At 40.0% G+C, this 27988-nt stretch overlaps 1 protein-coding gene across 1 annotated transcript in view; it reads left to right on the top strand.

Moving 5' to 3' along the window:
* The first annotated feature begins 1414 nt into the window (after positions 1 to 1414).
* LOC124111162 (JNK-interacting protein 1-like) overlaps positions 1415 to 27988 on the top strand; it is a 44515-nt gene continuing 17941 nt past the window's right edge. Inside the window, exons 1-3 of the mRNA XM_046470781.2 lie at positions 1415 to 1687; positions 15974 to 16370; positions 23680 to 23797. Of these exons, the coding sequence (XP_046326737.1) occupies positions 1647 to 1687; positions 15974 to 16370; positions 23680 to 23797 (556 nt within the window). The 5' untranslated portion in view covers positions 1415 to 1646. The remainder of the gene's footprint in view (positions 1688 to 15973; positions 16371 to 23679; positions 23798 to 27988) is intronic.

The following is a 27988-nucleotide window of genomic DNA, read 5'->3' as shown; positions in this document are numbered from 1 at the left end:
ACAAAGACAGACACACACACACACACACACACACACAAAGACAGACACAGACACACACACACACACACACACACATGCATGCATGTCGCTATTTAAGTGCAATAATCTTGGACGTGACATTAAACCCCGTTCCACCTTCATCTCCTCACATTACACTATGGTCTCCTCACTGGCTCTCAGTACAAACTCGGCCTTGACCACAAAGTTCTCTCGCTGTGATGTACCAGTGCATCACTGGAACACTGGAACAGCCCTGACAACCTCTGTGAACTTCTATACGTGTACAAGCCCTCATGACTCAGTCTGGATGCTAAAAATCAGCCACAGCCTCAAAGACTCAAAACAGTTGAACACTATTCTTTCAAAACCTCTGCTGCCATGAAATGGAACACTCCACCAAATGAAATCAAATGTTCTCAAACTCTAAACAACGCTCAAGACCAGCCTATTAATACACTGGGTACAATATGTGAAGCCCATTTCTGGTGTCCCCTGCTGTGAAATTGCTGGAATATTGCTAAAAGCAACGTAAAACAATACTCACTCACTCACTATAAATACACATCTTTCAAGCATTCTACTGTTATTAGGAACTCTTAATTATCTTGTCAGGCGCCATGAGCCTGCTGTCCAGGATTTGGCACTTTATAAGAGGTGTCATTAGAGATAGTACTGCTGAGGCACTATGCCAGTGACATTATTAAGAGGTGTGTTGCACTTTGATGTATTAAACATTAAATTAATATTTGTTTTACAACTGCATGAACATTTTTTTTACCACATTTCACTACTATTCACTGTATCAGCCAAATCACATTAGCTTCACTTCACGGTAAAATACATTCCTACCAACCCGTGAATATATTCCTTTTATCCAAGCAGACTATGATATTCAATACCTGCTATGACCTAATATTCTGGCTTATCTTACATGTATTGATTAACTTGAATTTTAATCATAAATCTCCATATCAGTGCCTGGTGATTTAATGTTCATAACTCATGGCATGGTTTTGTTGTCATGAAAGTAAATCCCATGTGAAAGAAAAAAAAGTTGATGTTTTGTTCAACATATTTATTAATGATATTTCATAAAAAATAAAAATAAAACTTTGCAATTTTTGACTGAAGGAGTTTTATGAAAAATAAAACCCTACAGATTGTTACACATTGTCACCATCAGTATTGATTGTGGTATATTCAGTTTATAGACATCACACACTCCTGTAATTACTTCAACAACTGAGTCATTACTGACAGGTTGACATAAATAATTATGACACGGAGACAAGCTCAAGTTATTATTCCCATCATCTAACACCCCTCTGCTGTAGACTCATCCACAGATATAGACTCTTCCACAGACTGGCATGATTATTGATTATTGAGTCGAGACTAGCTATTGGATCTCTCAGTTTGGAGGCCAACGCAAGCTTCTGTGGAACTGCCTTTCTTGTAGCGGATGAGCGTCACTGTGACCTGTGTGACGTCACACCAAACCTACACAAGCCGCATAATTTATGCGGCCATTCACAACATGCTAGCTAGCTCTGGTTCTATTGGATTTCTAGCAGACAAGATGGCTGACAAAATGGACTAACGAAGGATTCTGTTCTAGAGGGATTATTGTCGTTTCAACATCCAGGATGTTGAAAGTGTACAGGCCGATATGTCCTGACACATTCAGGTATGAGTATATGATGTTATTTATCTTTCTAGCCCAGTTTGATAAAGCTTTTTGATTTTTAATATATGAGAATATTTAACATCCACACAATGCCTTCATATGAGATGTCTTATTCAAAGCGTTCTTCTGACAGATTCTAAACAATCACAGTCATGTCTGAATGTTTCTGTTCTTGAGTTCAACACATGTTTATTCTCAACAGATGTTGTTTGGTAAAATGGCGACATCCCTGAGGAATCCTTCCATATTGAACTGAACATTAAATTTACACTTCCTTGACGAATCTGTTCCAGTAAGGGTACGGTCTGCTAGTACACATGGATATTTCAATGTATTACAGTTGCCGTGGTTATTTCTAATATGAATACAACACAAACTGTATCAATTAATCTTTAATGTCCCTCATGGTAATGACAGTTATATAGATGTTCACTCACTGCCATCCGAGGACAATAGCAGCATGCTTGTACCGTCGTTCATTAATAATGAACAGCATTAATACATCATCATTACTGGATGGTTTAATGTGTTTTTACTTGTGGATGTTGATGTTGTGTAAGTTGACACCGTAGTTGATCATGACATTGATTCGATGAAATGTCACATCAAGGTTCCTTCATTTCCATTTGCCATCTTTCTTTGATATACACCACAGGACCGTGTAACTAATGTTCCACACTTACAAACAGACAAGGCCTCGTCTGTGAGTTTGTTCGTATAAAATACCAGTTACATGGTCCTGTGTGTACACTAAACTTTTCATAGGCAATGAAGGAGAAGTTTGTTATGATATAATTAATATTGTTATAATTCAGTATGATGTATAGTGCATAGCGTGAAGGAACTTTATTGTTTAAGATGTGTATATGGAGTAATTTTATTTCCATGACAACACTTATATATGTGATATAAACTATATATTCAAGTAAATAACTGTGAATGTCATCAAGCACTGAAACCCCCATGTGGATCAATGATTTGGTATTATTGTGGTGCTTAAAGTTTGATCGGGTAACACATGTTGAAAGAATGAAGGAATTGTTTTAGAGAAATCACCATATTTGCTGTGTGACAGGTGTTGACAAGAGTTGTAGCATAGGTATGTAGGTTTGCTTGTGTAAAAGTGCCTCTAGTTCAAACTTCTAGGATCAATGTTAAGGATATCCATATTTGAGGAGTAGCGTTAATTTCATCAACAGGTTATCTGGTGTAATTTGTGAAAGGAAATATCTCTGCTTGATAAATGATAGTAAAATTATACATTGTATTCATTTTGTTTGAACTGAATGTAAGTATTTGGGCAGTTGTATGTAACTATGGATGTTTGAAGGAATTGGAAAAAATGCAGGAAAATGTCATGCATGATTAAGAGAGTGTCACTGTGGCAGGGCGACCTGTGTGATTCACCTGATTGATTGCATACCCATACTGCACAGCCTGCCCTCCTACATGACACACTGACGGGAGTCTGTGCTATACTACTCAGTGTTTGATAGGGATGTACTTACATCTGCCCTCCATGACACACTGACAGGAGTGTGTGCTATACTACTCAGTGTTTGATAGGGATGTACTTACATTTGCCTCCTTGACACACTGACAGGAGTGTGTGCTATGCTACTCAGTGTTTGATAGGGATGTACTTACATCTGCCCTCCATGACACACTGACAGGAGTCTGTGCTATGCTACTCAGTGTTTGATAGGGATGTACTTACATCTGCCTCTGTGACACACTGACAGGAGTCTGTGCTATGCTACTCAGTGTTTGATAGGGATGTACTTACATCTGCCCTCCTTGACACACTGACAGGAGTGTGTGCTATGCTACTCAGTGTTTGATAGGGATGTACTTACATCTGCCCTCCATGACACACTGACAGGAGTCTGTGCTATGCTACTCAGTGTTTGATAGGGATGTACTTACATCTGCCTCCATGACACACTGACAGGAGTGTGTGCTATGCTACTCAGTGTTTGATAGGGATGTACTTACATCTGCCCTCCATGACACACTGACAGGAGTCTGTGCTATGCTACTCAGTGTTTGATAGGGATCTACTTACATCTGCCTCTGTGACACACTGACAGGAGTGTGTGCTATGCTACTCAGTGTTTGATAGGGATGTACTTACATCTGCCCTCCTTGACACACTGACAGGAGTGTGTGCTATGCTACTCAGTGTTTGATAGGGATGTACTTACATCTGCCCTCCATGACACACTGACAGGAGTCTGTGCTATGCTACTCAGTGTTTGATAGGGATGTACTTGCATCTGCCCTCCATGACACACTGACAGGAGTGTGTGCTATGCTACTCAGTGTTTGATAGGGATCTACTTACATCTGCCTCCATGACACACTGACAGGAGTCTGTGCTATGCTACTCAGTGTTTGATAGGGATGTTCTTACATCTGCCCTCCATGACACACTGACAGGAGTCTGTGCTATGCTACTCAGTGTTTGATAGGGATCTACTTACATCTGCCTCTATGACACACTGACAGGAGTGTGTGCTATGCTACTCAGTGTTTGATAGGGATCTACTTACATCTGCCTCTATGACACACTGACAGGAGTGTGTGCTATGCTACTCAGTGTTTGATAGGGATGTACTTACATCTGCCTCCATGACACACTGACAGGAGTCTGTGCTACGCTACTCAGTGTTTGATAGGGATGTACTTACATTTGCCTCCATGACACACTGACAGGAGTCTGTGCTATGCTACTCAGTGTTTGATAGGGATGTACTTACATCTGCCTCCATGACACACTGACAGGAGTCTGTGCTATGCTACTCAGTGTTTGATAGGGATGTACTTACATCTGCCTCCATGACACACTGACAGGAGTGTGTGCTATACTACTCAGTGTTTGATAGGGATGTACTTACATCTGCCCTCTACGACACACTGACAGGAGTCGGTGCTATGCTACTCAGTGTTTGATAGGGATGTACTTACATCTGCCTCCATGACACACTGACGGGAGTCTGTGCTATGCTACTCAGTGTTTGATAGGGATGTACTTACATCTGCCCTCCATGACAGACAGACAGAAGTCTGTGCTATGCTACTCAGTGTTTGATAGGGATGTACTTACATCTGCCTCCATGACACACTGACAGGAGTGTGTGCTATGCTACTCAGTGTTTGATAGGGATGTACTAACATCTGCCTCCATGACACACTGACGGGAGTCTGTGCTATACTACTCAGTGTTTGATAGGGATGGACTTACATCTGCCTCCATGACATACTGACAGGAGTCTGTGCTATGCTACTCAGTGTTTGATAGGGATGGACTTACATCTGCCTCCATGACACACTGACAGGAGTGTGTGCTATACTACTCAGTGTTTGATAGGGATGTACTTACATCTGCCTCCATGACACACTGACAGGAGTGTGTGCTATGCTACTCAGTGTTTGATAGGGATGAACTTTCATCTGCCCTCCACGACGCACTAACAGGAGTGTGTGCTACGCTTCTCAGTGTTTGATAGGGATATACTTACAATGTGTCAACATATGTGTGTACTGTAAGCAATTACATAGATGATAAACTCATGTCAACAGTTTCTTTTGGTGCCTAGTATATTAAATATGTACATAGTGATATACTGAATACAAGGGCCGGGATGGGTAACTTGGGCACTCAGGCCAGGTGGGTCCTGAGTAGGACCCGGGTACCCACAGTAGGGCTGGGACGGGTATCTTGGGCACTCAGGCAAGGTGGGTCCTGAGTAGGACCCAGGTACCCACATTAGGGCTTGGACGGGTAACTTGGGCACTCGGGCCAGGTGGGTCCTGAGTAGGACCTGGGTACCCACAGTAGGGCTGGGACGGGTAACTTGGGCACTCAGGCAAGGTGGGTCCTGAGTAGGACCCGGGTACCCACATTAGGGCTTGGACGGGTAACTTGGGCACTCGGGCCAGGTGGGTCCTGAGTAGGACCTGGGTACCCACAGTAGGGCTGGGACGGGTAACTTGGGCACTCAGGCCAGGTGGGTCCTGAGCAGACCCGTGTACCCACAGGGCTTCCTAGTCACATGATGTTTTGTATAATCACAATAACATTAAAACTCAACACTACAAGTCTCTAATGTTCACATTTCTTTCTGTGTAATTCAACTTCAGTTTATGCATGATCAGATCATTTTAGACATGTATCTAAATAGTTTTTGCCAATTGTACCTGACTTTGATACCTACGGTGGTTACTGGGTATTATTGTGTAATAGGAGGTCGGGTACCTGGGTAGTAAACGTGGACTCATCACAGGCCTACTGAATATCTATCTCTGCTTTCAAAGTCTAAGGTGCCCTCTGGGGTCAGGAGTTGTCAAGTTGTCCAAGGAACTGCAATTCAATATGCAGAGTTACATCCTTTAATTGTGCCAGGATCCGATGAATTCAGGTTAAAATCTAACCAGATTGTGCTGCTGCTGATCTTTGATTTGTTAGCACCATTCCCTTGCCCATGGGTTTTACAAGCAGGATAAAGATCTATGACCTACATCGCTCTGGGAGCCACTACTTCAGGCTGACATGCCATGATATAACACAGGGTTAGATGCAACACAGTGACACCAATGTGTCAAGAATTTGTAGCATAGGATAAATAAAGATTTTTTAAATCATATATGAAGGATAAATTGTGTTATATATAATGTCCAGGTGAGGGGCTGAATGGGACTGATTTGCTTGGAGATGTTGTTACCCAAATAGTATTTGGTATTGCCATGGAACAACATGCAAAACTTCATGAAAATAAGACAAAGTCACAATACAGTAGATGTGAAATGGGCTGTGTGTCAATTTTTTTAAAGGTTAACCAGTGGGATGGTGATGGAGTTGGTTCAATTTTTACAATTTTATGAAGGCATTTTGGGGGTTATGTGACTGGCGAGTGTTAAAACCCCATGTAGCTCACCCTTGATCCCCTGCTAATAGTGGTCCTAAACATGTTAACCTCTGCCATCTAGCTGTAGAGAGTTAAAGTTTTGATCCTGACTATAACCTTATTGTCTCAGTGGTCTATTATCGGTATCCCACTTGTCTGTGGACAACTCAACACATATAGAGGGTGACCCTTGGGAGTAGACTGTGTGTCATCATACATTTGTTACAATGTATCTGGTCTGCCAGTTGGATGACAGGAATATCGACTTTATCCTTCCATAACTAGTTTCAAATGAAGCAGGATGCAAGGGATGGTATGCTGTCAAATATAGTCGCATTGTGCTGGACAGGCTCTCTGATCTCTGTGGCTGATGTTATTGTTCTTGCTGTTCACCACAATCAGAAGATGCATGTGCGTGGGCTGGGTGAGCGTGGGTTGAGTGGATCAATGGGCTTCACAGTGTCGGGGAACTGACCCTCGGGCCGTTAGTGCCATGGGTCGTGAACCCCGACTCTGAACCTGGTGATGAAGGTCAAGCATCAGGGTTGATGGAGGATTGATAGAGCTTGAGCATGTTCATAAATATTGCAGTTCATGAGATGTGATAATGTGAAGCAATTGCCTTTGTATTTTTTTATCTTCCCTTTCGGGGTTTATTAATCATGTTAATATAGTCCATGACATTTAATTTAAATTTTCAAGGATATGTGCCAATGAACATTTATTATTATTTTTCATAATTGAATTAGAGGTTCTTAATATTTTTCTCCAATTATCATTTAACAAGATGGGATTTTGTATCAAAATGGCTGAATAAGAAACAGCTGCTCAAATAGATCCAACCTGTACAATCATAGTGTCACCAAAAATGTATACTCCCCAGGGAGTTGAAAGGGAAATTGGACTGCACGCTCATCCATTTACCAGTGTATTCATGTGGCACTGAGTCTTGTACTTTTTATATGTTACCATGTTACGATTGTGTAAGTCACTACAATCTACTATAAGTGAGTGACTGTGTAAGTGTATCCAGTAAGCGCATTGGGGAAAAACAGTTACTCACTGACATTACATTCCTGTGGACATTTGCAATCTTTTGTTTCGATGTTATTGGCCATAGTGGAGACTGTACAGTTTACGGAAATCTGGGTGGGTTGGTGGGTGGGTGGGTGGGTGAGTGAGTGAGATTATGGGTTGAGTGAGTGAGATTATGGGTCACTGCTTTTAGCATATTTCCAGAAATATGATAGACATCAAGAATTGGTTTCAAACCTACAATGTATGTTCATATAGGGACTCAAAACCTCAGTCTACAAGCTACATGTGATGTGTTTTCCTCAAAGAACATGCTTCAGTGAGACACTGGTAGCCAACTGGTTAAAGTGTTAGTCTGTCATTTAGAAGGCTTTGGTTCTAGTCCCAATAGCTCTTTGTGATCCCTGACAAAGTGTGTCTGCAGAACTGCAAAAGACATATATTTACTGTCATTTGTGGGAATACATAAATGAACTTCTAAGTGCCGAAGGGAGATTCTCGGGAAGGGCAGGTCCTCAGTACACTGTCCTGGTAAGATTAACTAAATGTTGAGTGAGTGGTTAAATGACCTGGTTGAATGTGCACCAACAACCTCTGGTTTGTCCGAATCTGTTCCTGGATGCTGTGATAAAGCTGTAATACTGCTGCCTGTGATGTGGACTAGTATTCCCTCCATCACTAGCTGTTGTAGGACACTTTCATCTTCAAGCTAACTTTTCAACAAGTCAGGGGCATGTATGATGCAGGTTCAATATGTCTGGCTGTTAACGGCTCTGGTAATTTACCAAAACACTTACAAGTACTGTTCAGTAAAGAACAGAGTTATTGCATCATTATTTTGAGAGACATTGAAATTATTTCTACATCACCGGTTCAATATCTCCTTCATATTTGTGCCCCGACTGCTTTCTGTTGATAAATTTTAGATTGTGATGCAATTAATTACAATACTGACACTGAAAGAACTCAGCTTGTCCATGTCTACTTTGATAACTAACGATGTTTACCAAGGTGGATAGCAAATGTTCTTCACATGAGCCATGAAATAGCTTGCTTGTTACACTCATGTTTATACTTTATATAATTCCATATAACTAAAATAACTTTAATGTATGTACATGGAAACAAGCAGGTTTGCCCAGTCAGACAGTGTAGAGAGTTTCTGACAGATAGGACTGCACAAAGTTAAATATTTTGAGTGAGTGAGTGAGTGAGGGAGTGAGAGAGTGAATAGTATTCCGGTTATACCACGGTGTGTCAGCTTAGTCTGGGAGGAAAGCCCAAATGATGCCGACACGTTTACCATTTTAAGGAAAGCCATGACCATGGCTATGGTGCTGGCAAACCTAAAAACTTAATCAGGGCGAACTGGGATTCGAACCCAGGATCGCAGGTTTCTGTAGTTCTGTAGTGCCCAATGGACCCACCTCTGCACAGCGAACTACAGTGCCTTAGATGACTTGGGCAACTTTGCCCCAATTTTCGAATTAAGGTTAAAACAAAACCAGTGCCAAAGGGTTAAGGCTGAGTATAATATGCTATCCTTAAACATGAAACCACATTGGCCAGATCAGATTTTAGATGATGTTATATTACTTAAGAAATCACTGTGCAGAACAACTAATCAAGTTTAATATCCATCACACTTAACATCAAGAGTGCTGCTCCAATGTCGATGAAACTCATCTATTGGTTTCATCATTCATGAAGTACTGGTTTGGGACACTCCGTGACAAATGACAGGCGATATTTGATTGCCAGACTGATCAATGAGCCATCAGTGAAAGGTCATGTGATCTGGAATCATTCCGGCAGTGTCCAAAGAAGGTCATGTCCATCATTCTGGCTCCGACAATATATTTGGAATTCAAACAAGCGAACTGTGAACTGCTGAATAAACATCCTCCTTGAATTTAAGCTTCCCTTGAATACATGTCTGCTAGAATAAAAACTCCCTTGAATACATGTCTGCTAGAATAAAAATTTACTTTAATACATGTCTGCCTTGAATGTTGGCAGCCATGACAAAATTACTGCTTTGAATGAAATCTTCCTTGATTAAATGTCTGTCTGGAATGTAACCTTCTTTGAAATAAGGTCTGCCGTGAATGTAGGTTTCCTTGAAATAATGTCTGCCTCAGATGTTGGCTTCTAATGCCAAAATTACTACTTTGAATGAAATCTTCCTTGATTAAATGTGATTGAATGTTTGCATTGAATGTTAGCTTCCTTGAAAAGGTACTGCTTTGAATGACATCTTCCTTGATAGAATATGTATCTTGCATGAAAGCTTCTGTGCATATTTAATGTCTTGCTTGAATTTATCTCTATTCTGATGAGCTTCAGAATTTAGTGAACGCTGACCATAAATATATTTAGATTCAAAAGTACATATACGGAGATGAAGCCTACACCAAAGGAAATAATCTAGTGGCAGGTCTCTGCTTATTGTCATCAGAGACTGTTATTAAGTGCTTGCCTTTAATAGTGACTACTAATTACAAGTACTAATAAAAATTGTATAAATTATTTCTGAGGCAGTTTTTAAAAAGATATAAATTATTACTTAGGCAGCTGATCAAAGATATACACCTGGAAATTCATTGAGCACCACCCATATTTTCATGAAAGATCCAATTCACTTGTGGCCTAGTGCAAAATGCATTCTAGATAACAGTATCCAATTCCAATGATGTACTGCTTACCAGAGTCATCCGTCGTAAAAAAACAAGGGTTTGAATTGGAACAATGACATTTACTCTGAATGGTTGGCCTTTTGAAGAAAGACGTTATATTCACCAAAAACAAGGTAGAAATTAGTATTGTTGCACAAGAAGTACTGAACTGCTTGAAACCAGTCTGTATCTATGGCTTCCTGAATCGATGTCAGTAGATGCAAGAAACACAGTTCATCAGTACTTGGGGTAACCACCCTGCACACGAATGACTGCCGCCAGGCACCTTCTCATTCCATGAATCAGATGTTGCACTTGACATTGAAGTATTCTAGCCCACTCCTCATGCAAAGCAGCAACAAAATCACGTAACAGGTGGGTCTGTCGGTTGAACTCGACAGCCTAAAATGACCTACAGATGTTCTTTTGGATTAAGAACTGGACTTCTTGATGGCCAAGGAACTACCTTGATGGCGTTCTGATGTAAGCATGCTAGAACAGCATGTGATGTGTGAGGTCTAGCATTATCATCCATGAAGACAGGTCTAGTGGCCAACATATGGTGGATACCTGCTGTCTCCAGGATGTCAGGCTGATATCGAGGTCCGTTCAGATTACCCTGCACAGTCATGTTTACAATTAAACGAAACACATTTCCATACCATTACCGTTCCCCCCTCAAATGGATGGGTCTATGGAATATTGTGTGCAGCCATGGGTGTTTTTCCTCCCTTTAGACACGTATACGTCTGTCCACCATGTGTAACAGAAACCGACTTTCATCCGAAAAATGGACTCTCTCCCATGATGCAATATTCCAGTTTAGTTGTAGATTAGACCAGACACACCAGACATGCTGCTTTATTGGCCTGAGTTAACAAGGGATGTTTTATTGGTTCTCTGATTCTGCGTATAGCTGTTTTTAGAAGATTTCTGATGGTTCTGGTTAAAATTGCTCTGCCTAGTCACAACTGGGCCTTTAAACTGTACAGTTTTCACATGGAGGTCGTTTAACGAGCCCTAATAATTCTGCATCTTTTCTCCTGGATGTCTTGCAAGAATGGCCTTGGTGTGGCCTGCCCTCAGATTTATTGATTGTTCTGTATTTCTGCACTAATCTTGAAATTACTGTATGGTGATGTCCCATTTCTCTGTAAGACATTCATACATTTATCGTTCAAATAGTCTGCCATCTAAATGCTTCAGACAATTTGCCATGATAATGCTTTGTAATTGGGATGCAGCCTGTGTACCTGCAATGTTCATGAACAACAGGTGTTTGTGGACAGTTCATGGGTGCTGTGCCTTACACTCAGTGTGTGCAGCATCAAGCACGTTGACAGTGGTATTGGCAATAGTGAGTGAGTGAGTGAGTTTGATTTTACACTGCTTTTAGCAATATTCTAGCAATTTCACGGCGGGGGACACCAGAAATGGGCTTCAGACATTGTACCCATGTCAGGAATCGAACCTGGGTCTTTGGCTTGACGAACAAACGCTTTAACCACTAGGCTACCCGCCCGCCCGTATTGGCAATAGTATGGTGTGGGGAAAAGTCTATTATATCTAATATATTGATACAACGTATTCATTTTCAAAACTTTTGGTGGTGCTTGATTAATTTCCAGGTGTACACATGCAAAGAACAACAACAAAAACTGTATATAACTATGGTGTTGTGTAAGTAAGGGTCAGTTAAGTTTAAACTCCTGGATTGATGGAATTGATCGTTATTTACCTGGATTCTTGGAGAAATCGTACCATTGTTCCTGGTCTTTTTAGAAATAAATTCTGGAAAAAAGCACTCCTTTCCAAACTATTGTATCAAGCATCATTGATTCCTGGAAACGTGAAGCATCAATGATGCACCTGTTACCTCATCATTCATACAATGTGGCTGCTGTGGCAAACATTTGCAGATGCACTTTTAATATTGACGAAACATACTATGCAGATATTTTTACACAAAATAAATAAATAATTTCCTACATAGTGGCCAAAATAGTCATTGTGTTTTTGAGTTTAAAAAATTAATTATGTGCTCCGTTTCATATTATTGCAAGCAGATATTCAACATCACTTGAAACATATGTTTTACTGGTCTACATTTAGTTATAGTTCTGGGGTTTTTTTGTTCTGTATTTTCATCTGGTCAGTGGAGGTCAAGGGGTACCGCAGTACCAATGCGAATCATTGTGAAAATATTGCTGGCTAGAGGCCACCATGATAAAGCTGTAATATTGCTGGCTAGAGGCCACCGTGATATAGCTGTAATATTGCTGACTACAGGCCACCATGATATAGCTGTTATATTGCTAATTACAGGCCACCGTGATATAGCTGTAATATTGCTGACTACAGGCCCCCATGATATAGTTGTAATATTGCTGACTACAGGCCACCATGATAAAGGTGTAATATTGCTGACTACAGGCCACCGTGATATAGCTGTAATATTGCTGACTACAGGCCACCATGATATAGTTGTAATATTGCTGACTACAGGCCACCATGATAAAGGTGTAATATTGCTGACTACAGGCCACCATGATAAAGGTGTAATATTGCTGACTACAGGCCACCGTGATATAGCTGTAATATTGCTGACTACAGGCCACCATGATATAGCTGTAATATTGCTGGCTACAGGCCACCGTGATATAGCTGTAATATTGCTGACTACAGGCCACCGTGATAAAGCTGTAATATTGCTGGCTACAGGCCACTGTGATATAGCTGTAATATTGCTGACTACAGGCCACCATGATATAGTTGTAATATTGCTGACTACAGGCCACCGTGATATAGCTGTAATATTGCTGACTACAGGCCACCGTGATATAGCTGTAATATTGCTGACTACAGGCCACCATAATATAGTTGTAATATTGCTGACTACAGGCCACCGTGATATAGCTGTTATATTGCTAATTACAGGCCACCGTGATATAGCTGTAATATTGCTGACTACAGGCCCCCATGATATAGTTGTAATATTGCTGATTACAGGCCACCGTGATATAGCTGTTATATTGCTGACTACAGGCCCCCATGATATAGTTGTAATATTGCTGACTACAGGCCACCATGATATAGCTGGAATATTGCTGACTACAGGCCACCATGATATAGCTGTAATATTGCTGTCTACAGGCCACCGTGATATAGCTGTAATATTGCTAATTACAGGCCCCCATGATATAGTTGTAATATTGCTGACTACAGGCCACCGTGATATAGCTGTAATATTGCTGACTACAGGCCCCCATGATATAGTTGTAATATTGCTGACTACAGGCCACCGTGATATAGTTGTAATATTGCTGACTACAGGCCACCTTGATATAGCTGGAATATTGCTAATAACAGGCCACCGTGATATAGCTGTAATATTGCCGACTACAGGCCACCATGATATAGTTGTAATATTGCTGTCTACAGGACACCGTGATATAGCTGTAATATTGCTGACTACAGGCCTCCGTGATATAGCTGGAATATTGCTGACTACAGGCCACCATGATATAGCTGGAATATTGCTGACTACAGGCCACCATGATATAGCTGTGATATTGCTGACTACAGGCCACCGTGATATAGCTGTAATATTGCTGACTACAGGCCACCGTGATATAGCTGTGATATTGCTGACTACAGGCCACCGTGATATCGCTGTAATATTGCTGACTACAGGCCACCGTGATATAGTTGTGATATTGCTGACTACAGGCCACCGTGATATAGCTGTAATATTGCTGACTACAGGCCATCGTGATATAGCTGTAATATTGCTGACTACAGGCCACCATGATATAGTTGTAATATTGCTGACTACAGGCCACCGTGATATAGCTGGAATATTGCTGACTACAGGCCACCATGATATAGCTGTAATATTGCTAATAACAGGCCACCGTGATATAGCTGTAATATTGCTGACTACAGGCCACCGTGATATAGCTGTAATATTGCTGACTACAGGCCACCTTGATATAGCTGTAATATTGCTGACTACAGGCCCCCATGATATAGTTGTAATATTGCTGACTACAGGCCACCGTGATATAGCTGTAATATTGCTGTCTACAGGCCACCGTGATATAGCTGTAATATTGCTGATTACAGGCCTCCGTGATATAGCTGGAATATTGCTGACTACAGGCCACCATGATATAGCTGGAATATTGCTGACTACAGGCCACCATGATATAGCTGTGATATTGCTGACTACAGGCCACCGTGATATAGCTGTAATATTGCTGACTACAGGCCACCGTGATATAGCTGTGATATTGCTGACTACAGGCCACCATGATATAGCTGTGATATTGCTGACTACAGGCCACCGTGATATAGCTGTAATATTGCTGTCTACAGGCCACCGTGATATAGCTGTAATATTGCTGATTACAGGCCTCCGTGATATAGCTGGAATATTGCTGACTACAGGCCACCATGATATAGCTGGAATATTGCTGACTACAGGCCACCATGATATAGCTGTGATATTGCTGACTACAGGCCACCGTGATATAGCTGTAATATTGCTGACTACAGGCCACCGTGATATAGCTGTGATATTGCTGACTACAGGCCACCATGATATAGCTGTGATATTGCTGACTACAGGCCACCGTGATATAGCTGTTATATTGCTGTCTACAGGCCACCATGATAAAGCTGTAATATTGCCGACTACAGGCCACCATGATATAGCTGTGATATTGCCGTCTACATGACGCTGTGATATAGCTGTAGTGAATTATACAACGTACAATATTTGCATCTGAGGTGTATTTACGGGATGATGTTTACTTCCTAAGCATAACTGCTATCATTATTCATTGCATCCATGTCATCTACCATGTGGTATTTATTCTGCCATGTCGCACGTGTTGATATTGACTGTGTTGATATTGACATGGTCCAGGATAGCTCGTTCAGTAAGTGAAGCCCATGTTTTCTTTCAGGATTACGTTATTGGAAATTTACAGAGGAATCAATAGTGCCCGTGGCAATCACATGTCGTCCTAGCACTTTGACAGCGTTATATCATATTGAGTTTTAAGCAGTCGTAAGATCTCCTGTACCATTTGTTATCCCCAATACCAAAATGTTTGTCATTACGCTGATTGACATGTACACGGCAAGCATGAATAGTGTATGGATGGGGAAATGCTTAGGCAACTTAGCTGGCTGTGTCAGCAATATGTCCTGACAACATGTCTGTGATCATGCCCACACAGGAAAGGGTGTCTTCAGACAAGGGCATCATTATACTCCTTCTAAGCAGCCATATTGAAAGGCAGCCATATTGAAAATGTAATTTTTGACCATTATTCAGCCATTTTTGGGTGTGTATTCTTATGGAATTTGATATGCAGCGAGTATGGTGCATGCAGAATAACACAAATATATTATTGGATGGGATGGGTATGGGTGTATTTTGATTTTTTAACATGCTATGGTAAACAATTATGAAATATTCATGCTGTTCTGCTGCATTGAAACTTTTAACATTATGTTGCAAATATTCCAGAATTGTTTTCTATTTCTTCAGTCTATGTATCCAAAATTGTAGTCTTGTTATTTTTATTTTTCAACAAAGGCAAAATAAAATGGTTGTCTTGTTTATATATCCGATTAACATTGTCAAATTTTGTTTACAGGCTCGCACACGACATAAGCCCAGATATATTGGGGGATGACGACTGTGATACAGATTTCAAGATTAAAGAGTTCATCTCGGAAACCTATGGCTGCTGGTATGGGAAAGACAACTCTAGGATCTTGGATAATGACACAGCCAAGGATAGCACCACAGAAAAAGACAGTACTGCAGAAAAGAATGCCAAAAACTTGTTACATATAAAAGGTCAGACACCAGATTATATAAATCCTTTACCAACTAGGATTGAAGATGTAGAGGAATTAACTTCAAAAGAACTGTCTCCTAAGAAGACATTGTCACCACAAACTGCTGCAGTAATTCAAGATGATTACGAGGAGGACACTGTGCCCAGCTGTATTAGCTATACCTCAGACGTAAATATATATTCATCAAACGTAAGTAGAGCAGCACAATAAATTAAATATTAGACTTCCATTATAATTGAAGCAACGATATGCTTTGACTAACGGGATCAGGTGGTCTGGCTCGCTGACTTGGTTGATGCATGTCATCGTATACCAATTGCATGGATCGATACTCACGATGTCAATCACTGGGTTGTCTGGTCCAGACTTGATTATTTACAGACTGCCGTCATAGAGCAGGAATATTGCTGAGTGCAGTGTTAAACAAACAAACAAACAAACAAACAAACAAACCAAAGCAAACAAACAAACAAGAAACCATAATCATAAGAAATATCTGCTAAAACCAGAGTCTTTTCTAAGATTTTGACTATATAATATGTTAATAGAATGTATTTATGAATCACTATCAAATAGTGATGATACCAGGTGTTCATGAAATGGTGAGTGTATCCTGCCCCACTGGTGGCACCCACCATAAACTCATGCAAAGGCAAGTCAATTGTTTTCTTGAAAATCATGAAAACATGGTACAAGCCAAAATAGGGAATTGCACTGGACATAGTTTGTGTCACTGATGTGCAATTTGAAAGAGTCCTCCACATGTCTACCATAACACTTTTTGAAAGCTTTACTAAGGCCTCAAATGCTGTAACCCTGATCAAACAACTTTTTAGGAAGTCTTGTATGATGCTCTTTGAAATCTTTGTGGAAAGAAATCTTAAAAATACAAGTATGAGACAGGAGGCATTTAAAAAAATATTTCATGTGGTACAAAAGACTGTTCAAGGCATCTGTGTAAATCAGTCTCTTCAAAATCAAATATTCGGGTTAGAATAGGTCCTCAGAAACACATGCTTGTCGTAAGAAGCGACTAAGAGAATTTGTTGTGAACTACAAACAAACAAGCAAACTAACAAAAAAAAACTCTGTGTGAAGAACCATGGGAAGACGCTTCAGGTGAGCTTTCTGATCAACCAATCAGTGTCTAGGCTTCTAAATTGTGGGTTCAAGTCAGTGAAGCATTCAGACAAGCATATCTGATTTCTGTATCTCTGCAAACAAACATTATGGGGATGTTCAGAATGCAAAATAAAAAAGTCCACACTTGTATATTGTAGTGGATATTTTATACATCATTTCTGAGCTGTCAAGGGTTTTACGAGGTGATCTCCAAATTGAAATGGAAAGGCTTCACCCAGAAATCGGTTTGTACAGAACTAAATTGGGAAATCAGTGACCACACAAGATCAATGCACGTTCAATAAATTATGCTTAAACACGCAGTTTCAGGATTACAATAATAAGGCATTACAATGGGTCAAGAAGATGGCAGCAGCAATAAGAATTAGGCCCTGGAACTACTGTCAGTGCAATCACAAATGTCCAGAATGCTGGCACGGTTGAATGTCTTGAAAGAGGCCTGTCTTTCTTCTTGAATCCAGAATAGTACTGGAAACAGACAGGAACTGGAAGTGTTCAAATAGGTTTCCAAACCGCACTTGGCAAGTAGATCAGAAACAATTTATGTTGAAAAAGGCCTTGTATATATCTACAGCCAATCTTCTAGAAACTGCTCCAAGAAAGATCAGACTTGCCAATTTGGGTGTTTACACAAGGGAGGATAACTCTCAATTACTCGCTGCCTCTGAGTACTACTCAAATCTGTCCAAAACAGCGCTCAAAGTTTACAAATGCTTCAATGGTTTGCTGACACTAACAATCTCTACAATTATTCTCCAAACTTACAAGAATCCCTACTGCCACAAAACAAGGGTATATTAATGTTCTGATTAGTAAAACATGCAAGCCATAAAGTGAGAGCATGTATGGTTCAGATGTGGTCGTCCTTAGGCAGACACCTGCGTTTCCTGTCGCCAGTGCCGATGCTGCATTAAGTAGTGATCACATGGTACGGCCATTACTGTAGTTCCCAGGCGTCTGTGCACTTGCCTTAGAGGGTTTATGTTGCTTTGCACCCTGGCATATCAGTAGAGCTTCATCTGAGAGGCCTGAGAGGCCTCATGCAGAGTGTTGATTGAATTCAGATAGGATCTTGTTGAAGCTAATGGAAAGGTAAAAAATTATCTAAGGGATAAATAAAGTTTAGTTTGTAATATGTTTCATATTGCTCTGCAAAGATATGTTTTTAGAAAAAAGAATTTATATTATGGAAAAAATATAGAAATGCTTTTTTCAACAGTTCAAATTGTAAAAAATAATTTTGTAGAAATTTTTGAAATACTAAGGACTAAACAAATATTTTCATTCAGAAGATAAAATTTTGTTTATATTGACACGCAATGAAAACTCATGATCAACATTAACAGGATCAGACAATATGTTTTTTTTAAGCTCAGCTACATGTTGAAACAAATGAATTGAGATTCAAAACCATACAACATTTTTGTGTTGAATTATCTCATGCACACAGAACAACTTTAACTAATTTTGTGCCCATTTTGTCATATATTATAACAATTTGAATAAGCGTTTTCAAAGTGTGTCAGTATATGATCAAATTGATCATTGGAGTTGAAAAAAGAAATGTTTCTCTTTTATGGGATGTGGAGTGTGGGGACTGGAGTAGCACAGTGGTTAAAGCTTCAGCTCATCACCCCAAAGACCCGGGTTCAATTTCCACAAAGGTACACTATGTGTGAAGCCCATTCTTAGCAGCCCCTGTCTTGATAAGGCAGGAATAGTTCATAAGTGGAATTAAACTCATCTCACTCACTGCCAGTAGAAAATACAGAAAAACAAGAACCTATTGTCAATAAATCTCCATTTACTAAATTCACTTTCAGAAAGTATTTCTGTGAAGGTAATCAACTCCTCATTAGTGTCTTATAATAGTAACTTAATCAGAAAGTCAAACAAAACCTGGAATCCCCAGAGATTCAATTATTCTGGTCGGTACTGTCGAGCTAATTTCTCGAAGGTTCTACTTATTTCACATCAAGTAGTTGCTGCCAAACTGTGACATGAACACAGCGCCATTTGATGGTATTTGTAGGACAAGGAATCGGTCTTTTTGCACAATCTATATTCGATGTGTAATTGATTAAAGGATCAAGTTTAGAAATATCTTTTGCGAAAGGTAATTGCTGGATATGGTGGATGGGTGAAAGCCTGTTTTAATACAAACTTTGACAGCGTGTGCACAGTTGGCTTCTAAGCCTCTCTAACTAGGTGCACAGGTGGCGCCGTTGTCAAAAGTGACAAAATGAGCTGCGCAGAGTGGCATATCTCTTGATAGGCATACCAGACACCTGTTATCGTGTTTCAATCGCCCTGATTACGTTTCTGTCAGCACCATATCCATGCTTGTGGGTTTCACCAAAGCAGTAAATGTCTAAGACCTGCATCACTTTCCTCCCACATCAAGCTGACATGACATAGTGTAACTGAAATACTCTTCAAAGCAGCATTATACCAACTCAATCAATGTCTAACTTTCTCTGTCTCTCTTATAAATTAAGCCACACCAACTTTAGAAATCAAATATTGTTAATGAAATGAGATCAAATATAAGAGATATTTGTAGTCTCTCATTGCTAGCCCAACAAGTTAATTATCAACACGCACATCAAGTACGTCATCTTCCGACTGATAAGCTGAATTAGAAATGTCTATTATCCTGTAGGCCATGATAAATAAATTATTAACTTTCCATTCCTACCCACCACACACTGCTGTCCCAAAATACCTACAGAGGAAGACAATCACTGTTTGTGTTCACTTCTGTCTTCACTTGATGAAATACCAACAGTCCAACCTGCACTACGAAGGACACAATATGACTTCAATGTAACCCCTTTTTCGGTGTAGAGAGCTCACAAATAACAGAGTGTATAAAATATCAACAACAGTATTATTGATAAGGGCTGCCTTCATTGTGTACATTCGCCAATTTTGAGAGTGTATCTCGATTTTGAGATACAGAAATCAGATACACTGGTGTGAATACTTAACACATTTGTCCTGAGAATTCAAAGCCTCTGCACTGATTGGCTGAAATGAAAGTTCACCTGACGCAACCTATCACTGCGGTGTCCTCAGATCTTCATGCAGAGAGGGATTGTATTGTATATACAGTAGAACACGGATATTACGAACACAGATAGAGCGAACAAACGGATACAACGAACTATTAAAAAATCCCCGATTTATCTCTTACATGATATCATATCAAATTTACGTATATAATGAACTCTCTACAGCGAACTAACGGATACAGCGAACTGATATCTTATCACCAACAAACCCATCTATCACTTATTAGTGAAATCTCACTCAGTGTCAAGTGTCATTGACAATTGGCTGTACGCAATCAGCGGCGAATTCCGTTTTGTGGTCCGTTACTGCAGACCAAAGCTGACGATTTTGCAGTGAAATTAGGCCATGAAGATTTCACGTGTAACACTGCAATTACGTGTATTGTGTTTTGTCTTATCCAAGATGGCAGACGTTTCCGAGCGAAAACATGTATAACGAACAACGGATATAACGAACTGATTTCTCTGGTCCCTTGTTGTTCGTGTTGTTCTGCTGTAGGTATCTGACATGACATCATGTTTATCATAGTTTTGTAGAGTTTTCCTCTCAAAATTCTGTTTGGTGGTGGGGGGTGGAATTCTGACATGACACATACCTGTATTTGAACTTTTTGATGGCAAAGTTGTTTTGTTACTGTGTTGCAAGATTCTAGGATAATATTTTTTTGTTCTTTTATATTCTTTATTCAGATTAGCCGTGGTAAAATATTTTTAAAACAAAATATTTTTTCTGCCTTTTCTCAGTATTTTAGATCAGCAGATCTGTAAGCCAACTAAGAATAATGGGGCCTAATGGGAATCAAAGCAGTTAGCTTGTCTTTATCTTATACATGTAGCAGGTGGAGCAGCAGTCTAGTGGTTAAAATGACCACTTGTCTCAGCCAAGACCCAGGTTCAATGCCACCATGCCACAATGCCAATGCCACAATACCCTTGCCACAATACCCTTGCCACAATACCCTTGCCACAATATCCTTGCCACAATAACCTTGCCCATGGGTTTTGACAGGCTTTCCTCCCACATCAAGCTGACACCCTGTGGTATAACTGGCATATTGTAAAAACTAACTCACAAACTCATACCCACACTGGAACAATGTGTCTAACTCTTCCTAAAGGTCTCTTGTTGTGAGGAGGCTTATTGCTAAAATTGATGTAAAACGCACCCACTCATTTCAACGCTTGGTCTTACATTCAGTTATTAAACTGCCACAAGCTAGCCTCATGTAGTTAGCGATGATGTTGCCAGACACCCACCCACCAACCTGGCTGCAACTTTATTGATTCTCCAATCAGGAGACCTCCTCTTTCATCTTAAATGATTCATCAACGTCACAAATGGTTTCTGGGAACTTTACCTTGATATGTACATTGTTGGCATTCTCTATTGACATGCCTTTGTCAGAGTACAGCAGCAGAACATTTTAGTCAAAAGATGTAGGTTGCTGGCAATTTTGTAAAGAAGAAAAAAAGCTTGAAAAAATCATTTTCTTTAGGTTTTTACCAAAAAGGATCATCATATTGTTCTCAGAACGTTTTGGAGGTCTTGAAAGATTGGTATCATGATCCAGATGATCTAAGCCATTTTATTTTGTGTGGAGAATGTTTTTGATTGGATTGCTTCCTAAGACTTTGTGTTAGTCACTTTCAACTTAAAAAACACAATAGAACTCATTTTTATGAACTACATGAATTTGAAAAAGAACTCTCGTGACAGTAATTTTGATGAAGTTGAAATGATATCTCTCTTTATGCTTCAAAGGTTGGAAGTGAAACCAAAGATGAAGCTGTCATGACCTTTACAACAAACATCACATCTCTTACTTCCTCCATTTGCCTCTTACATGTAATCATCACTGAGTTTGGTTGCCATGGCAATGTCTAAAAAGTGTTTTTGCCTCAAAGTTTACACAGCATAATAATGACGTCTTGAAAGATGAAAAACTTTGAATAATATGTCTGGTATGAGTTTCAAATACTATTTTAGTATTTGGTCTGTTGTTTAAAATAATTTGATGTTGCAATAATGTCAACTCGTCCCCTAAACATGAAGAGATTTGTCATTACTGACACTGCCACATCAAACAGATTCCTTATTGAGATGAAACGAAACAAAAGCAGAGAAATTTACTGTATTTATTGTAATAAGCGCTCTGGGCACTTAGATAATTGAAATCATAACAAGTTAAATTAGGTTTCTGAGATAGAGTGGTAGTGTATTAGTTCAAACATGGAGGAAACAGAACCCTTTTGATAATAAGAATACGTGACACTTTTTTATGGATTACAACTTTTTTTATTCTATAAGAAAGTGTTCTGTCTTCATGTATTCCTTCCCCTCCAAATTCTATATGCCCATCAAATACTTCTTTCTGATAATGGTTACGAGGCAATTATATAGAGAATCTCACCCTCGTGTCTTTTAATATCAAATATATCAACACGAGTTGATAAAAGTGAAAAAACTCAAAGGCTTGCTGAGAAGTTTTTCCACTTTTATCAATGAGTGTTGATATATTTGATATCATAAAGACACAAGGGTAAGATTCTATTTATCATCCAAAATCATTCTTCCAACAGTAATAAGCAGTGTCTTAAGTGTAAAAAGTACTGCTAACAGCTTCAGTAGCAGAGCCATTAGTGATGTCATTTGATTTTGATGTCATGGTAACCAATGACAACACAATGATCTTAAAGCATTGTGATGCAATTTCATTGCAGCGATATCTACAGTGTAGATATCGCTTGATCTCACCCATGCAATATCTCCTGTAGGAGCCAGGTTTGGATGATAAATTCCCTTTCTGTGCTGCTATGTTTTGTAAAACAATCTCTAATATACACAAGAAGATCGTCTGTCATGCACCTTTTTGGTCTTATATGGGAGCGTTTATAAAGAATACTTAAGGATTGGTCTAGAAGTGGGTAAGGAGGTACTTATTGGAGCAGGGTGCTTAATACAGCAAATATGGTAATGCATTCAACATAAACACATTCCCACAATCAATTTACCCCCCCATTGCTATGATTTTATGCTAGTACATGTTTGTTGTGGGCTGGGAGATATAGATTATGTTGACTGACACCAGATAGCTTCTAGATTGCACCAACACTCCTGGGGAGTGTTATGCCATGCTTGAGATTATTGTAGAGAACAAACATTGTGGAATCAATAAGATACATAGCTTAAGGCATGGCATCTTCTAATGCTGGATGGCGGACCTTGAAGAGAGTGTGTGGTGTCCAAGAATGGTCAATTATTGCCACTATTTTTGTTGCAGGAGTCTAACAGGAAACTCTCAGATTCGGAAGGCACTCCAGCTCCTGAAGCACAAAATGGTAGATGGCCGGCTAGACGGCCGCGGAAACTTCCAGAGATACCTAAGAAACATCGGGGAGGTGAGGATGATGACGATGACGATGATGATGATGATGATAGTAATGATGATGATAGTAATGATGATGATAGTAATGATGATGATAGTAATGATGATGATAGTAATGATGATGATAGTAATGATGATATTGACCTATGCTGGTCGTAGCAGGCCACTAAATGAATCAGGTAGTCAGACTTGGTGACTTGTTGGATTGCGTGTTATGGTATCCTGATGATCTGGGATAAAGCTTGCAGTATCAATCACTGGATTGTCTGGTCCAGACCCGATTATTTACAAGCCACTGTCATGTTGCTGAAATATTGCTTGGTGTGGTGTTAAAAACACACAAACAAACAGTTTTCGTTTTCACAAAGAGGGTAAGTATTACAATACTTTCACTGATAACTATGACAACAGTGGTAATGACAATGTTAATGATAATAACAAACAACAACAACACACTATGATGGTGTCTCATAGCAAAGTCTCCTATCACTTATTTCGGTATTTAAGTTAGCTCCTCCACTCAAAGTGTACCCACACAGGGCACAATAATAGTAGGTCATTTACTCAATATTTTTTGTGTAGACTGATAAAACAAACTGATTCCATATGCGGTTGGTACAGGGAGCCACTAGAACACATTGACCTGACACGATGGGTTGGGAGATAAGTGGATGTGTACTGAGCATCCTCAGACAAATATTGGCGCAGGCGTAATTACGTTTGCAGGGCCTCTGTGAGAACTGTCGATCTGTTTTCCATCCATTCTAATTTTAAGAACATACTTTCTTTACTGATTTAAATTGATCTCGTGATTTTTTTGTCTGTTCTCAGTGCATTACAATTAAATGTCAGCATGAAAACTCTGAAGGGTGTTTGGGCATTTTGCTGAATTCTTAAATTCTTCTGTGCAGTAAGTTCAGTATAGGGTATAGAGAAATTGGTCCCAACTTCACTCTACTCGAATACTACACACAAGCATTCATAAAGAATTCTGTTTGGAGAGAGAAGCCATTTTCCATGGCCCCTAGGTAAGGTAATATTGACTTCAGAAATGAATGTGCTCTAAATCACATGCAAACCTGCATTTGCACTAACAACTAACATCAAATTTTCAATAAGAATTTCTTGAGGGGACTCGTTTCAGCAGAACACAATGGCATCATAAAGGAGCCATCTTATAACATTAATGGAAGCCTAGGTTCAGGTTTGTGATGGTGAGGATCTGTGATGTGTTTCACCTGAGGTTCATGGTGGCTCACACATAAAACTTCTTCCCACATGCCAGCACGTTGGATGAAACGCTGCGATCCTGCGTCCTCACCTGAGGTCAGCCATCAGTAGCATGGAGTATATGCTCAGTGGTGTCAGATCTAACAAAGAAGTGAACTTGTAGGGATTGAAAATGTGCATGTTTCCAGGTTCCCTTGCCAGGCTCATACTAAGTATGGGCTATCCTCATGACAAGTGATACTTGGCAGATCACTGATTTCTTAAACTTTGTTATGTCACCATGGCTACATGTATGCGGTGTCAAAGAATTTGACATTGTTGTGTATTTTCAGCAATGTTACTTCCTTGTTGAAAAGTTATGTTAAAGAAATTATGTTTAGATCAGTTTAAGTTAGATATCAACCTTGTCGAGCTCTTGAGAGTTCCTGTGGGTACAGGCGAGTGTATGAGCCACAGCATGCAGGAGTGTGTGGGTGAGTATGGATGGGTGAGTTGGTGAGTGACAGGAGTGTGTGGGTGAGTATGGATGGGTGAGTGACAGGAGTGTGGGTGAGTGAGTGACAGGAATGTGTGGGTGAGTATGGATGGGTGAATGAGTGAGTGACAGGAGTGTGTGGGTGAGTATGGATGGGTGAGTGAGCGACAGGAGTGTGTGGGTGAGTATGGATGGGTGAGTTGGTGAGTGACAGGAATGTGTGGGTGAGTATGGATGAGTAAGTGACAGGGGTGTGTGGGTGAGTTTGGATGGGTGAGTTGGTGACTGACAGGAATGTGTGAGTGAGTATGGATGGGTGAGTGAGTGAGTGACAGGAATGTGTGAGTGAGTATGGATGGGTGAGTGAGTGAGTGACAGGAGTGTGTGAGTGAGTATGGATGGGTGAGTGAGTGAGTGACAGGAGTGTGTGAGTGAGTATGGATGGGTGAGTGATTGAGTGACAGGAATGTGTGAGTGAGTATGGATGGGTGAGTGAGTGAGTGACAGGAGTGTGTGAGTGAGTATGGATGGGTGAGTGAGTAAGTGACAGGGGTGTGTGGGTGAGTATGGATGGGTGAGTTGGTGAGTGACAGGAATGTGTGAGTGAGTATGGATGGGTGAGTGATTGAGTGACAGGAGTTTGTGGGTGAGTATGGGTGGGTGAGTAAGTGAGTGAGCGGATGAATGAGTGTCAAGTGTATTGTCCAGTTGCCTAGTCCAATGATATATTTCTTCTTCATCTTAAGCTTGTAATCAAATGATAGCATGCCAAAATAAAATCTAGATTTACCATGATCTTAATGGCTGTGATTAAATCACCTAATTATAAGAATATTCACGCATAAGAAGCAGAAACGATTTATTGTCCATTAAGGTTTTCTGCTTCATTGTACGAGTGGCATTTCCCAGTGTTAATTCTACAAAATCTGTATGTTGTCAAGGCAACAAATTTTATACCACAGTGAGCAAGGAGAAAAATATTGATTGATCTAAATCGAGCCTCCATGGGCATTATTTGAGTAGATTTCATAAACTTGTAAATTCTTCAGTTTATGCACACTCAGCAATTTGTGCATAGACGAGTGGCTGTCTGAGTTGAGACGCTACTTGGCTGACTGCTAGTTGTGGTTCATGTATAATGTGTATTTTATACTTGCAGTCGTATAATCTATAACCTGGAGTAAGACAGCTTCATTGGCCTGTGGCTAGCCAGCATGGCTGGTGCTAGCCATGAATTTAAATGTCAAGGGCCTTAGACATTAGTCCTTAGTGAATAGGGTACTGTGCTACATATAGCCATGTTATTTTAATGATAAGACTAAGCTTTTCCAAGTTTTTGTCACATTTTAAGTCTGTTTTGCTCAGCCATTTTTAGGGTTGTTTTGAAAGTTGAAAGTAATTTCAGGGAATATAACTGTCTTTATCATATAATGGGCAGGTTTCTCGGCAGGATAAAGCCAACGGATAAAAACGATATCCGTTGGGGTCATATGCGGATAGAGATGCAAATATCAAAGGTCAAGTAGGACTACTTTCACTGTTTATAAACAAACATGGCGTCGTCCTCGTCATTTGGCGATCGAGTCAAAATTAACCATCGGGAATCTGGATAAACAACAGGGATAATTGCTACCATTATCAAAAGAACAGTCTAATATACTGAAAATCAGTGTCTAACTGTGACGTAGCTAAGGCATTTTATAAGTTTTGGCTAATTTGGAGGTATAAATTTGGAAACAATTTTGCGAGGGCGCGAGGCCTAGCCAAGCGGGATCAGTAGCAATATCTGTGCTTGTAGTCCTCTGCGACTTGAAACCTTCTCCACAAATTAAAATAGTTGGATTTGGCCGAAATATGTTTGAATTGTTACCTTGTTTGGTTTTGTCGCTGTGTGTACATCTGACTACACTTCTTAACCTTATGACAGGACAGACCGACTGTCAACAACGTCTGACCGTGCCCGTGACGTCTCATAGACTAGGGTTAGAGTAGCTTCCCTTTGACAAAGGGCAGTTACTCTAGCGGACAGACCGATGGATTGCTGCGAAAGGCAATTAAAAACAACTGTTTTTTTGCGTATATGTTGCTTCGCCACTGTATTAGAAAGAGATTTCAGTTGGAACTATATTGGCTACTGTCACTGTCAGACTGACATATCACTTACCCTGTGACGTAATAAATATTAAAGCGCGCATTCCAGGAAAACTCGCAATGTTTTGGTAATGTTTGTGAGATAGGGATAGCGATTTTAAAGCACAGAATTAAAGCATGACATTATATGATAAAGAGGTTATCACGCTTGTGTGTTTGGGGATGGTAAATATCCTGTATTAGGAATAAACACTATGTATTTAGCTCGCCAAGGCTCGCTAAATACAATGTTTATTCCTAATGCAGGATATTTACCATACCCAAACACACTCGCGTGATAACCTCTATGTATCTAGTGCATAAATATACACAAAATATACACAAAAATATTAAATTTACTTTCTCACC

This window comes from Haliotis rufescens, unplaced genomic scaffold (assembly GCF_023055435.1).
Source record: "Haliotis rufescens isolate VD_foot unplaced genomic scaffold, xgHalRufe1.0.p SCAF_5, whole genome shotgun sequence".
Classification (NCBI taxonomy): domain Eukaryota; kingdom Metazoa; phylum Mollusca; class Gastropoda; order Lepetellida; family Haliotidae; genus Haliotis; species Haliotis rufescens.
Note: the sequence above shows the minus strand (reverse complement) of the source record. Positions and strands in the feature narration are given on the sequence as shown.